Raw genomic sequence first — 16,154 nt, forward strand, 5'->3', positions numbered from 1 at the left:
ACATAGTAGCAACAAGTCGGTGAAAAAGCTACAGACGTTCAAACTTGTCGTTGATCTTGATCCAACCAAGTTCTACGACAGATTTTTCAACATGCTGAAATATCAAACGATCCAACCACGTCTTAACGACAAGTTGGACGACAAGCCCACAGACGTTACGATTATCGTTTAAACAATTAGATCAAATGAAATCGTCCAACTTGTTGTACAACAGATCGGATCGTCTGTGGGCCGTTTAACAAACTGCACTGCACAAACCAGCTGCTTAACATCTTGTTTAATCTATTTATTCTTTATCTTTGCGCAACATCTCACTTGTTGCACCGCTACATAAACCAGATGAAAAATCACAAAAATTAAAACACTATTTCTATCTCTTTATCGCGACGTCTTAAGGCGACTAGCAAAGAATACCAAGTACACTCCGTTGCATAATTGCTAATCGCCAATTACACATTAACTAGCTTGATGTGATGGCCTTTGAAACAACAGGACTCGTAATGACGATAGTAGTGATGGAATAATAGGAAAAAAACTGTGTATAGTGGATTTTGTTGAGCTTTTATTAGTAATTTGTTTTGTTTAGATAGAGTACAAGCTTTTCAGAGAATAGAAGACACTAGAAGTGTGCCTTAAGTAAGTAGAAATAATATTTTAATCGTAGTCTCATAGATTAATTCATTAGTATACATAAGTAAAAAATCATGCATTTATTTTTTACAATAAGTTAATTTCAGTTTTGAAAAATTGTTTAGATATTTGTTTTTGCAGATTGAATCTTCTGTTTAGAATTTCAATTAAATATAATGAAATGAAAGTGATCCGTGACAATTTTTACATTTATTCTTCATTAGGTATACAGGTCCGTTAATTTTTGTTGATGTCATGTATTGAATTATAATGAAGGAGTTAACTCATCTAGTGACATTTTGTTTTTATGTATATAGATAAACAATGATGTAAACAAACAATATTTTTAAAAAATATGTATCAGGGTGAGTCTTAAAAAAGTGCATATATTTTTATGGGTTGTATATTTTGACCCCAAAAAAACGACTTTGATATTTTTTCGCGCAAAATTTTTCTTTCAATATTTGGAATATTTTGAAAACGATTTTGGATTTTTTTTTTAATTATTAAAAGTAAAATACAATATTTGTTTTGTTATGTATACAGGGCGAGTCTTAAATAAGTGCAAATATTTTCAGAGCTGGTAGATCCCGATAGAAGAAACATATTTTCTCTTTACCATTTTTCAAATAAATCCAAAATAACCGAGTACTTTGAAAATTTCCAAAATAAATTATTTTTTGCTTAAATTTTCAAAACCACTGGATCTTTTCTGGGCTTTCTTTCTTGTAAATTTAATCTACACCCTATGTTGCCAAATTAACAAGGACTTATGTTTTTTTAACTAAAAACTAAAAAAAAATCCAAAAGTATTTTCAAAAAATTCCAAATTTTCATTTTTTTACGCGAAAAAAAACTCGTGTTTCTGGGATCGAAATATACTTCCCCTAAAAATATTTGCACTTATTTAAGACTCACCCTGTATAAGTATAATGTACCACATGTTGAAAAGCGCACTCATGAAATTACTTTCCGGGTACATTTTGTTAAAAAATTGGATTTCAAAATTTATTTCCAATTTTGGGTCACCCTGTACATCAATTACCTGCAATTAGATCAGTCAAAGACCATATAATTTTTTTTTTCATATGAATATTTTTTTCTTTTATTTATTATTCTTGCCTTGAGATTTAAGAATTGTGCACATTTTTATTTAAATGGGAATATTATTATAATAATTATTGATATATTAAAATGTAGGTATATTTAATTATCATCATTACATGAAGTAGGTATTTTGTAATACCTAAATAATTAATATGTTTCTTATAAACTTCTTAAAAGCTAGAATACTCGTTTAAAATTAGTAATAACAAACTAAGAAAATATACTTTACTAATAAATGAAACAATTACCATAGAAAACTCATAGAAATCGAATTCCTGATATTAACATATTTCAGTTTCCTCAGGAAATATTATTTGAATTAAAATGTAATAATTAATATTAATTTTAAAAGAGAATATTACCACGATTTCTATAAGAGTAGTTTATAAAATTCCAATAAACCAATTATAAAACATGGACGATTTTTAAAAGTAAGAGAAAAATATTGCCATTGACGCTAAATAGCTTTTTTCCCACTAAATGCCAAGAAGACACACATATTTATTTGTCCTGAAAATATGGGGCGAATTTTAAAACATTGCATATTTCGAGCCCCTTCATATTTTTGTTAAGGTGCGTTCACACTGCCTGTGCCACTGTGCGCCGCGCCGCGCCGCACCGCTCAAGTCATTTTTAACATACATATACGTTTGGGCGCGCTAAAAAAATACACTTCAAAAGTACATGTTAAAAAACGTTTTGCGCGGCGGAATTTGACGTCAAATAAATTATACGATTGATAAAAAGGTATATAATGCATTGTCTTAGTTTGTTAACATAACAAGGCAAATAAAAAAAAATAATAATACATGTACCGGGTGCGTCTCAAAAGTGGCACACCCCTATAACTTTTTTATTTTTTTCAGATATGTAATATTTTAGAGAATTTTCTTTTAAATATTATATAAATAAAATAACTAAACTTTTCAGAACCTTGTTTAATACTTAATACTAACTGCTATGAAGCTAGAGATATATTATGCTACAAAAAATATGGAATGTTTCTGCTCATAATATACAATGTCGTCAAGGCTTACTTATATTTACACATCACATTTACAATTAGCATTTGTTAAAATGCTAGAAGATTACATCACAAGATAAAAAAACGAGATTTGGTATGATAGTATATAACATAAATTATGACATATTCAATTGTTTCTGGTCACTTCCTGTTTCACCGGAAATTATTACAACTTTTGATTTTTAAATGGCACGCTCAGTATCTTTTTATTTTATTCGATAGAACATGACACTCTAAATAGAATATTTTGATTTTTAAACGACACCCTCGGTATTTTTTGACTTTATTCATAGAAAATGACACTCTGACAATTTGACTCGAAATGCCAAGTGTGTGGTACCAAATTATTCGTAAAAATACTTTTTCCAAATATACTAATGAGCTACTTCTGTTTAATTTGAATAAATTGAGATTTGATTAAAAATACGATTTGGGGCATCTTTTAACCGGCCAGGATAAGAGACAAAAAACATTAGACAGTTAAATGTATTTCGCCAAGGCTCCTATTAAAAAATTAGTGTTTTTAACACAGCCATGGCACCTTAGATTGAAATTTAAAATACGAATTTTTTTAAGCGAAAATGTCAAAGGTTGAAATATGATGGGGTGTCACGAAAATCAAATCAGCTGTGTCAAATGACACACAGAGTGTCATTTTCAATCGAATAAATTAAATATATACCGAGGGTGCAATTTAAAAATCAAAAGTTGTAATCATTTCCGGTGAAACAATAAGAGACCAAAAACAATTGAATACGTCAATTAATCTTAATTTATGCCATATACTACGAAAGCGTAGAGCTGCAATCGCAACAATAAAATATAATTTTAGCAAAATTTACACTTTTTCTGTAAATTTACAGATTTTCTGTAAATTTACACTTTTTCTGTATGTGTTAAATTTACACTTTTTCTGTAAATTTACACATTTTCTGTAAATTTACAGATTTTCTGTAAATTTACACTTTTTCTGTAAATTTACACTTTTTCTGAAAATTTACAGATTTTCTGTAAATTAACACTTTTTCTGTAAATTTACACTTTTTCTGTAAATTGCATGCGAAATTTACTACCCAGCAGAATGACGTCTCGGCATCGACCTGCTCGTTACTCACTAGTTACAAGTGAGCATTGTTCTCCGCTGATTAAGTTGCTATTGTGCCTAAGTAGTACAGATATTCATCAGAGATTATGGACGAATACATTAAAACCTACTTTCATATCGGATTAAGTCACAAAGAAATTTTGACATGTCTGCTAGAGGATGGTTATGCCCTAAGTTTACATCATTTGCAGACGACAGTTTACGTCATCCCAGAGGTGGAGGCCATCAGATCCTCTTGCAAACAGTAATGCATCGGAAAGGGTGAAAATACTTTCCGGGTCGATTAAAAGCATATTAGAAAACATATTAAACAAAAAAATGCCATACTATTATATCACACACATTCGAAATTTAATACATAATCCCTAAAATAAGAGATCACCCGATTTTCTGTACTATGTTAGACCCAGGTTCAGTATAGACGATGAGGAATAATTCTTCAAGTATTTTTGAAGAGAGTGTGGTTTCAGAACAAAATATATCTTTGAATATACTGGGATATTGCTTAATCTTTTCATATAGTCCGCATGTCTTCAATCCTTCAATTAATTGCCGCAGTGGTTCCCTAATTCTGTCTTTACTAGTAAAGACTTTTGTGAATAAACTGGCGTAGAACAGAATTCGATGGGAACTACTCGTAGAATAACGCACCACTGTTGCCACTAACGCATAAATTAACAGAAAAAGTGTAAATTTACAGAAAATCTGTAAATTTACAGGAAAAGTGTAAATTTACAGAAAATCTGTAAATTTACAGAAAAAGTGTAAATTTTGCTAAAAATATTTTTCAATGTTGCGATGGCAGCTCTACGCTTTCGTAATATACTAACCTACCAAATATCGTTTTTTTATCTGAAAAAATAAAAAAAGTTATAGGGGTGAGCCACTTTTGAGACGCGCCCGCTATAGAGATAAAAATACAGGGTGAGTCAACAATACAGTAAAGTCCATTATCTCATTTGTTTCAAGGTTTACAAAAAAATGTTTAATATAAAAGTTATAGGGATGGTTAAGATACACAAATTATTATAGAGTATACAAGATGCTTCAAAAAAGTGTGGCGGCTATAACATATGTTTATTTAAATGCAACACCCTATTTTTTATTTTATTTTTAGATTCTGCGTAAAATTCCATAACTTTTTTATATATAATGTTATATACCTAAAATTAATAGTTTTTGTAATATTTCAATTTATTTAAACAAATGTTAAATTGCAGTGTGGTAAAAAATTGTCAGTGGTACCATTGTTTCTGAAGTTGGAGTACCAAAATTTGGTAGGAGAGTTTTATAAAGATGAAAAAAAAGATACATGTAAAGATATTTTAGTTAAATGATACAGGGTGTACAAAATATATTTATGAATTTCAACTACTTAAAATTAAAAAATCTCAAATTTTTTAAATGGGATACCCTATATATTTTCATTTTTTCTGATAGATTGAACAAAAGTCTTCAACTTTTATTAAGTATGTCATATCCCTATTTTTAATAGTTTGCGATTTATTCCCTTTTTTTTCTATTTTTACCCATATTTTCAATACAATTACCCTATAAAATCATAGTTGCCATGACAAAACAACGCTACTTATTACTTACCTTTAACAAGTAGCTTCATAATTAGTTACAATTGCTGGTATTAGTTAAAATTGATTAACTTTACTCAAATAAACTAAATCGCAGTAGTGAATTTCTTGGTGTATTTCTATATTATGAAAGATGACACTTGGGATTTTTCGTCGGCGCGAATAGCCACAGATTAGGGTAATACTAGATTACCTAATTGCTGAAGACTACTGATATATGAATTTTCTTCGACATACAGTAAAGTTTTTTCTCGTAGTAATTCTGGTTTATAATTCATTTGGTAAAGCCAATATTACTACTGCCGCGAAACCGTCCCATTACACACTGAAGATGTTTTCTACATAATATACATCTATCCTTATAGTAGTTAGCAAAGTACTGTATAATATATAGTACTGAACCAAAAAATGTGGTTTTCTAAGCTTGCCCGTGTATATCAATCACATTGACTAATTCATTTCAAGAAAATCTGTAACTATTATCTCTACCATTTATACTATTACAGCAAATTAAACTAAAATTCAAATTTTGTTTTTAACTTGCTTAACAGACATGAAATTGTGATAAATATTACTTTTTGTCATGGCAACTACGATGTTATAGCGCAATTGTATTAAAAATATGGGTAAAAATAGAAAAAATTGGAATAAATCGCAAACTGATAAAAATAGGTATATGACATTCTTAATAAAAGTTGAAGAGTTTGGTAAAGTCTATCAGAAAAAATGATAATATATAGGGAGTACCATTTAAAAACATTGAAATTCCTTAATTTTAAGTAGTTGAAATTCCTAAATATATTTTGAACACCCTGTAACATCTAACTAAAATATCTTTACATAGGTCTTTTCCTATATCTCTATAAAATTATCCTACCAAATTCTAGTTGTCCAACTTCAGAATCAATGCTATCATTAACAATTTTTTAACCCACTGCAATCTAACATTTGTTTAAACAAATTTAAATATAACAAAAACTATTAATTTTAGGTATATAACATTATATATAAAAATGTTATGGAATTTTACGCAAAATCTAAAAATAAAATAAAAAATAGGGTGTTGCATTTAAAAAAAACATATGTCATATTCGCCACATTTTTTTGTAAACCTCGAAACAAATGAGATAATGGACTTTACTCTATCCTTGACTCACCCTGTACAGTCAGATTTTCGAATTAAAGATTGTAAAGATTTGATAACACCGCTAACAAATTTTAGGAGAGTGAACATGCGACACAATTTTTTATTAATTTTATGGGCGTGTTTCTGGGATCTAACTCTACTACCAGTAAAGATGCATCACACACCCTGTATAACCAAATAAATATTTTTGTAAGAAAACGTCCAACAGAAATTAATCACATCATGTTTATGCGTTTATCCCCTTTAAAATTTCAATAACATCTTGATGCACCAGAGAAAAAAAAAAGATAGTATTTATATATAGGTATTTATATCTGGTAAACCCGTTTGAACCTTTCGTGCGAAACTTTCATTGCATAATTAACATAATAAAGACACACACCGATATTATTTCAAAGATTTAATAATGCTTTCTCCTTCTAGATGGCCGGCCGCATAATCAAACCGAACGGAAAACAGTAGTCCGATAAAAACCGGCACGCCACATCTTGCTCACGAAGAAAGTGCACTCGAAGCAAAATCTGCACTCGGTGAAATTGCAACTGCAACACTAACTTACCTATTAGATCGTGCGAGAGCATAACAGAACAAATATACTTAGTTAATTTTAAGTGCCATAACCGTAGCATAGATGAAATCCAGTTCGAGATACAGCAAATTCAAAAAACGTGACAAGCCATGGATTTAAAAACGTCGTTAGCGTTGGTGCTGATGGGGTTGTTCATGGAAGGCCTGCATGCGATGAAAAACAACGTGTGCCCGACTATAAGAGACTATTTTCACATGGAAAACAATAGCAACTGTTGGTACGACTTTGCGGCTGATTCAACCGTGGTAAGTACCGAGCGCATTCCTCATGTTATTCAATCGAATTTCCTTAAACTTGATTTGTTTGCGACCTTGTCTAGAACACCGAGCAGTTTCCTTATAAGTGGATTGTTGTAAAAATCTATCGAGTGTATTAGAAGGTGGTGCAGTATAATATTATTAATAATTTATCTGTTCAGTTTATTTATCTTTATGAAATTTATGACTTCGCTGCATTTTTTAAGATAATCACGTTTCAGATGCATCTATACGTTGAAGATAAAGTACTACATCAAAACATTCTTCTTCTTCTTTACGTCTTCCGTCTCTTTCGTGGAGGTTGGCGATCACATTGGCAAAATCTTCACGATTCTCGGCTTTCCTTATGAGTTCTTCAAAAGTTAAGTGAGTTCAGTTTCTGATGTTTCTCAACCAAGATAGATTCTTCCTGCCGAGATCTCTTTTTCCTTCAATTTTACTATTAATTGTAAGACGTAGTATTTTTCATTTATCAATATATGCTCTAAGTATGATGTTTTTCTTATTTTTATTATATTGAGCAATTCTCTTTCTCTGCCTATTCTGTTGTAGACTTCGGTATTTGTGATATGGGATGTCCATGAAATTTTAAGCATTCTTCGATATATTATTATCTATGTTTCGAACGATTCGAGGCGATTCATCTCTTAAACTTTCAGTGTCCATGTTTCTGCTCCGTATAATAGGATTAGCCAAACATAACACTTAACGAGCCTAGTTCTCAACACAAAGTCCAATCTGAGGTTCTTTAACACGTTCTTTATTTTTAAAAATGCATTTCTTGCTTGTTCTATTCTGGTTTTTATTTCCACGTCGTTGTTCAAGGGGTTAACTATTCAGGACCCCAAATATTTGAACTTGTAGACCTGTTCTAAGGTATTGCCCTCTATTTTAATAGGAATTGCTACATTTTGGTTCTTTCCAAATACCATGACTTTAGTTTTAGAGGAATTGGTCTTCATCCCGTATTTCTTACAGGAGCTTTCAAGTCGTTCCACTAAACTCTGGAGACCAGTATCAGAGTCGACAATAAGAACTGTGTCATCGGCAAATCTAATATTAATGACTTCGCCGTTGACTTTAATACCGCAATCTATTGAAGAGAAAGCTTCCTCCAATCGACCCATAATTAAGAACAATTCTGATAATTTTGTCCATTTAGAGGCATCGCGGCATGGGTTCTGTAGCCGGTCCCCAATTGTGCCAAAATCGACCCACATTTTTCTTCAATTTCAAATTCTTAGTCCCACCCTGATGAAGATGTAAACGAAACGTCGCGTCGTATCAAACTTTGCAAGGTGACATGACCACAGACAGTAGATGGTGCCTGGTATGACGGACAAGGTAGTCCCATCCGGCATCGTTATATGTCTTTATGTCAAGACAGTGAGATGCTCCTTAAACCCAGCCAGTGAAATTCCTCCTAGCACTTGACTAGGAGATTCTCGACCACTACAGATTTTTCAGTTTAAGATTTTCACTCCGCTTTTTTTGTAAAAATATGCGGGCAAACATAAACGCGTCTTTTAACAATATTTCTAAAGATATACAGGATGATTCAAATCTATTTAGATATTAAAATTACGGTCGTTAATTAAACTACCATAAAACCTAATAAAGCTTAATTAGCATTTTGTTGATAGCCATAATCCCTGAAGGAGTCAATTAAAAAAACATTAAAATTCAATAAATTTATATTTACATATTAATTATTGTAAGGAATTTAAATATATAGGTATTTAAAAACTAAATACTAATTAGAAAATCTAATAACATAACAAAATGTTTAAATACTTTACCATAGTCCCATACCATAGCCAATACATATCAAATTAATACACTTGTTCTGTTTTTTGGTAAATTTATACGTAATTAATTTCATCACAGCCTATCTATAACCAGCCTGCCTACAATTGATTATTTGCATGAAAATTAGCCTACCCGCCTAGATATCTCGTAAAACTGAGTTACATTAAAGTTTACTTTAAATAAAAGCTGCTCTTAGCTGTGACTGCTATGAGAATAGGCGCATAAAGTGACACGCGGATATCCAAAAGCAAGCAAAGATAACCAGCTGATACTTAATAAGCTGTGGATTTTTTTTGATGGTTAATAGTTATTTACAAATAAGTCGTGGTTTTCAGCAAATTGTTTTATTTAAGATAGTTTTATTTAGAATATCACAATATTCTTCAATGCCATATGTATACGACTTATACCGGGTGTTTTTCAAAAGGGGCTCACCCCTATAACTTTTTATTTTTTCAGATAAAAGAACGAAATTTTGTATGTTAATATATAGCATAGATCCGGATTGATTGACGTATTCAATTACTTTGGGCCACTTCCTGTTTCACCAAAATTTACTAAAAATTTTGTTTTTTAAATGGTATTTGATAGAAAATGACATTCTGACTAGAATTACATATCATATGTTAACTTTTGACATTCTTAATACAAAAATTGCATTTTAAATTTCAAAATAGTGCCATGGCTGTGTTAAAATCATTAATTTTTAATCAAGGAACTTTTGAAAAACATATTTGATAGTCTAATGTTTCTCGTGTCTTTTTTGGCCTGTTAAAAGATGTCCAAATCGTATTTTTATTCATAACTCGATTTTGGAACAAGTGGAACAAGGGCAGCTCATTAGCATATTTGGAAAAAGCATTTTTTTACGAATAATTTGGTACCACACGCTTGGTATTTCGAGTCAAATTTTCTTTACGAACCGCAAGTTATAATTTCAAATAAACCAAATGCGAAAATGTCAAAAGTTGACATATGATATGTCATTCAACATGGTTGGTATTTCGAGTCAAAATGTCGTTACATTATGGCCATTGCACTCTATGTGGAAATTTTAAATTTAAATGTTTTTTTTTTTTTAATTGAAAATGTAAAACGTTGACATATGATATGTCATTCTATTCAGAATTTCCATTTTCAATGAAATAAAGTAAAAAGTACCGAGGGTACCATTTAAAAATCAAAGACTGTTGTCATTACTAAGGTACCAAATTTTGTTCTTCTCTGTTCTCTGGAGGTATTGACAGTAAAGAATTTTCTCTAAAAACGAAAGCTTAAAAAAATAAATAAAAATATTATTAACACCTGCTAATTTGAACATTATATCAATAATTACATGTTCTGAATTTGTTTTATCTATAAAAATCGGACAAAAAAACATACAATTGCTTTATTTCTTTTGCCGTTATGTCAAAATCGCAATTAGACCAGCAACACCAAGGAAATTATTATTAATATTTAAATATTTATTATCAATTCTAAAGTAATTAGCTAATTATCTTCCATAGCTGTAATATCTTTTAATGTAATAGAATAAAAAAAATATTTTCAAAATATGTTCTACTCGTATATTTCTTTAATTAACAGACCATAATTATTATGCAACATAAAATCACAAATTGTAGCAAAATAATTAATTGTTGTTAAAAATGGCGTGCGTTATATTTTTAAGTATTAAAGGTTCTAAAGTTTATATAATATGTTGCAATTAATTCATTTTTTTTGTAGAAAAGTTGTTGCTTATTCTTATTACTACACACATGGTAATTGCGGTTTTATAGGAGCATAGGTAGCATTAGTATATCTTGCATCATAATATGTTATCATAATATTCTTTATTTCGGCGTTATTATATTATTTAATATGTTAAATCGTCAAGTTCGGTTAAATAATATTATGTAAAATTTTAAATATACAGGGTGGCGCACCTCATTCGCCTCGGTTGATTATACGAAAACGGAAAGATGTAGAAACGAAATATTTTATGGGTATATGTGAGGAGACAATGTGCACAATTTAATATTATTTTGAAATATACAAGGTGTTTTAGAACTAAGATCCATACCAAAGTTATATTTTTTTTTTAACACCCGGTATGTTATTTCTTTTTTGGATTCTTCGAGTACAGTGTGTTAATAATCTATTCTATTGTAGCATGCAAATTTAAATATCTTTCAATATCTCAAACACAAAAGATTATAAACATATTTAACCCTTATAATAAATACCTTTTTTTGGGCGCAAGAATCCAAAAATGAAATAAAATATTGGGTGTTCCATAAGAAAAAATATAACTTTGGTATTGATCTTAGTTCTGAAACACCCTGTGCATTTCAAAATAATTTTAAATTGTGCCAGATTACCTCCCCACATATACCCATAAAATATTTTGTATCTACATCTTTCCGTTTTCGTATAATCAACCGAGGCGAATGAGGTGCGCCACCCTGTATTTAGGGTCCGGCAATAGTGCGTCGGGCATCTGTAGTTCCTAAAATAAAAACTTGGGATTTTTGTTTAAGTGCAAACCTTACTGTAAACTTTGCCTTAAGTATGTATTAGGATGTATTTCAGGAAAACATTTTAACTTCCATAGGGTGGCTCAAAAAAGTGTGAGTGGATCAAGATTACTTTTTTTTAAATGGAACACCCTGTATATTATTGCATTTTTGGCTTCCTTTTAGACCACTTTACATAATCCTAAGATATGAGTAAATATGTTTTGATAGTTTCAGAAATATTAACAAATAAATAAAAAAAAAATATTTTTTTCAGCCTTCCTAAAAAAAAGTATTAAAAACACAAGAACTGTCCTGAAATTAAAATTCTATTAGATATTTAGTTTAGATGGTATGTACTTACTTTGCTTTAAATATGGTAATCGTAAATCATACAGGATATTCAAAATTCTACGCCAAACTTTCTAAAATATAAAATAATTTTTCTTTGCTTTTTTTAATGGAACACCCGGTAATTTTTTTCGCCAGATGGAGAAGTAAAATATGAACCTTTTTACGTATTTAGAGTATTTCAAAATTTTTAACGGTTTCGCAGATATTTGCTGTTTTATATTTCATAACATCTTCTACAGTAAATTTTTACCAAAGTCACCCAATAATTTTTCTCTCGTTTTTAGCGGTTGAAAGAGCCATATGAAATAATACTGCGTATATTTGCGAAACTATTACAACACATCACAACATAACTATTTTAAAATGTTCATCTTTTAAATCTCCATCTAATAAAAAAATAATATAGAAGGTGTTCCATTAAAAAAAAACACGAAGAAAAAATATTTTAGATTTCAGAACGTTTGGCGTAGAATTTTGAACACCCTGTATCATTTAAGATTAAGAAGAGACCATCTAAAGTAAATACCTAAGATAGTTTTGATTTCAGGACAGTTCTTGTAGATGTAATATTTTTTTAAAGAAAGTTGAAAAATATGTATTTTTTATTTAAAAAAGAAAAATGAAATTATTGGGTAAACCTACAGTAAGATTAGCCATGAAACATGGCTAAAATACTACCAGTAGATGCTTCATCAATACGGGAGGAATCAGCAACGATGAACTAGCTATCCTGAAAAAATAAAAAGGGAGGCAAACGAGGCACTAGGCACCATTTGCAACCTGGTTAAGCAGTAGCTCACAATTCGCAAGCGTTACTACCAAAAAACCACAAAAAAGCGGTTTTTTGGTAGTAGAAAGCCGGAAGGCAGAAACACTGAGTGTCTACGGGTAGTCGTATTTTAGCCATGTTTCATGACTAATCTTAAGGTGCGTATTCACTATCCGAACGAACGAACGTATGTTCATTCGTTCGTTCGGTAGTAGTATGGACGAAACCGGATTTTAGAACCAAACGAAAACACCTTAACCCATTCGTTTGCGAACGCCTTTGATGTACCGACTCGAAACGGATGGCCGAGCGAACGAACAAACGAACGACCGCATGCGTTCGGTCCACCGTCCAAATATACCGAATTTCATTCGTTCGCTCGCTCGTTCGTTCGTTCATTCGGATAATGAATACGCATCTTTACTGTAGATTTGCCCAATAATTTCATTTTTCTTTTTTATTATAGTCCCCACGATAACATCTTTTGTTTATTATTTATTTGTTTATTGATATCCCTGAAATTATCGAAACATATTTACTCATATTTTAGAATTATGTAAAGTGATCCGAAAGGAAGCCAAAAATACAATAATATACAGGGTATTCCGTTTAAAAAAATCATCCCGGGTAATTTGATAAAGTATAGAAACCTGGGAACTGTTACAAACATTACTTAACTTTACTATGACACTCGATAATTCAATTTAATAATTTTTCAAATATCTGTAAGATTTTAATTATATGCATCATCAACATTTTCAGTTTATTATTTCCAATTATGGTTTAGTTTCCCTCACATACTATCTTTGTTGTTGGGCCCATTCTTGTCTATTGTTGGCTCTGCGGGCCCAAGTTATCCCTTCTAATTTCCTAATATCATGGTCCCATCTCAGGTTCGGTCTTGTTCTAGGTCTCTTAATTCCTCGTGGGTACCATGCCGTAATTTTTGTGGTCCATCTGTTGTCCGTTCTTCTTGCCAGGTGTCCTGTCCATTGCCATTTGAGGGATTTGACTCTGTAGATGACATCTATTACCTGGGTTTTTTGTCGTATCCACTAGAGTGGCATTCTAGATTTGAATATGATTGAGTTTTTTCCATAAGTACTCTATGCTAACTTAATTCTTCGGTTAATTTCTGGTAGTAGAGATCTCGAGCTGTGTATTAGTTAGTCCCAAATATACCGGGTGTGTCTCAAAAGGGGCTCACCGCCTATAACTTTTTTATTTTTTCTTTTGTTAATATATGCCATAAATTAGGATTGATTAACGTATTCAATTGTTTTCTGTCACTTTCTGTTTCACCGGTAATTACTACAACTTTTGATTTTTAAATGCCTTAAAATTTTATGTTACTTAATTTTTGTACTTATTCTAGCAACCTCGGCGTTTTGTTGTTTTATTCGATAGATAATGACACTCTGAATAGAATGACATATCATATGTCAATTTTTGACATTTTCGAATATGGTTTATTTGAAATTGCAACATGCGGTTCATAACGACAATTTGACTCGAAGTACCAAGTGTTAAATTATTCGTAAGAAAATGCTTTTTCCAAATATGCTAATAAGCCACCCTCGTTCCATTTGAAAAAAATTGAGTTACGATTAAAAATATTTGGATATCTTTTAACCCGCTAGAATAACACACGAAAAACATTAGACAATCAAATCTATTTTTCCAAGGCTCCTTGATTTTCAATTAGTCTTTTTAACACATCCATGGCACTCTAAATTGAATTTTAAAATTCAATTTTGTTTTAAGCAAAAATGTTAAAAGTTGACATATGATATGTCATTCTATTCAGAATGTCATTTTCTATCAAATAAAATAAAAAATACCGAGGGTGCCATTTAAACATCAAAAGTGGTAGTCATTTCCGGTGAAACAGGATGTGGCCGAAAAGAATTGTATACGTCGATCAATCCTAATTTATGTCATATACTAACATACCAAATTTCGTTTTTTTTATCTGATATAATAAAAAAGTTATAGGGGGTGAGCCACTTTTGAGACGCACCCGGTATATATTTTTCCATTGTTGTGTTATTTATTAGAATGTATTTTCTTTCCACTAGTTTGTTGTACATTACTTTAGTTTGTGCTAAATTCATTATATTCATATTTTTCATTAAATTCCACCTAATAAAAACTAATGCAAACTTAAAAGAAGGGCATATTAGCTATACGAATATCAAGAAAAGACTTGTCAGCGTTTATGTTGTTATCAATCTCTGTAATTAAGTAATTATGTTACTTAATTTTTGTACTTATTCTAGCTAAAGTGACAATATATCAAAGTGATAAGTATATATTACCCATTTTATGTAACTCAAAATCAGCATAATTTACTAAATTAGTTATTTAATCATTTAAATCTGTATTAAAATTTATCAAACTCAAAATTAAATATACATATGTATTAAAATATAATTAAAACAATATTAGTGGCATGTGTTACATATACACCAGTTAATCTCTAGGTATAGAATTTATCACAATTTCTTTACTTTTTGGTTCTTTAATGATATTTAATTGATTTAGAAAAAATAAAAATATAGTTCAACTGACATATCCTGAAGTTAAGCAGCTATAGTGCATACAGGGTGCTACAAATTCGAGGTACGAGCATTGGTATCTCGGTAACTGTAATAGATACGAATATGGTTAAATTGGGGCAAAGTTGCCGTATTGGGATGTTCAACAAGATGCTATCAAAAAAGTTATAAAAATTTCAAGTATTGCTGAGTTTTTTGGAAAAAACTGATTTTTTTGAAAATCAATTTTATTTTTTCCTGTCGTTACTTTTTAGAAAATTAAAAAACTAATTGTACATTCTCATGGCCACTTTATTAGGGCTATCTGATCGTATTTTTATATGTTCAAATTAGCTGATAATTTGTGAGATACAGAGGCCAACTTAATTTTTTTAAATACGGACCTGCATTTTTTATTTCATGTTTTGAAAGAACTCGTAGTTATTATAAATAAATAAATCAATCAATTTCTACAAACTAATTTCTATTGTTCTGCGTGTTCGAAAGAGTTACCACACTCCCTATTGCACAAATTTATTTTTCGCTCAATTTTATTTATAGCTCTTTCAACTTTTTTCTTATACTTCTGAATGCATTTTGTACTCTTTATTCTAATTGTTGAGATGAATTGATTTCACTTTTACAAATGACATCAAATAATGTAGCCCCTTGTTGATAGGTCCAGGAACCTCGCTGGACATTATACTGCTCTACCATTTCCAATCCATCTTCCGGGAAAATG

At 30.5% G+C, this 16,154-nt stretch overlaps 1 protein-coding gene across 1 annotated transcript in view; it reads left to right on the forward strand.

Annotated features, from left to right (window-relative positions):
* The first annotated feature begins 328 nt into the window (after positions 1 to 328).
* The window catches only part of LOC115874573 (lipase 3-like), a 55,962-nt gene continuing 40,136 nt past the window's right edge, over positions 329 to 16,154 (forward strand). The window contains exons 1-2 of the mRNA XM_030889766.1: positions 329 to 636; positions 7,023 to 7,433. Coding sequence (XP_030745626.1) covers positions 7,278 to 7,433 — 156 coding nt within the window. The 5' untranslated portion in view covers positions 329 to 636; positions 7,023 to 7,277. The remainder of the gene's footprint in view (positions 637 to 7,022; positions 7,434 to 16,154) is intronic.

This window comes from Sitophilus oryzae, unplaced genomic scaffold (assembly GCF_002938485.1).
Source record: "Sitophilus oryzae breed Bouriz unplaced genomic scaffold, Soryzae_2.0 scaffold_1297_pilon_pilon, whole genome shotgun sequence".
Lineage (NCBI taxonomy): Eukaryota > Metazoa > Arthropoda > Insecta > Coleoptera > Curculionidae > Sitophilus > Sitophilus oryzae.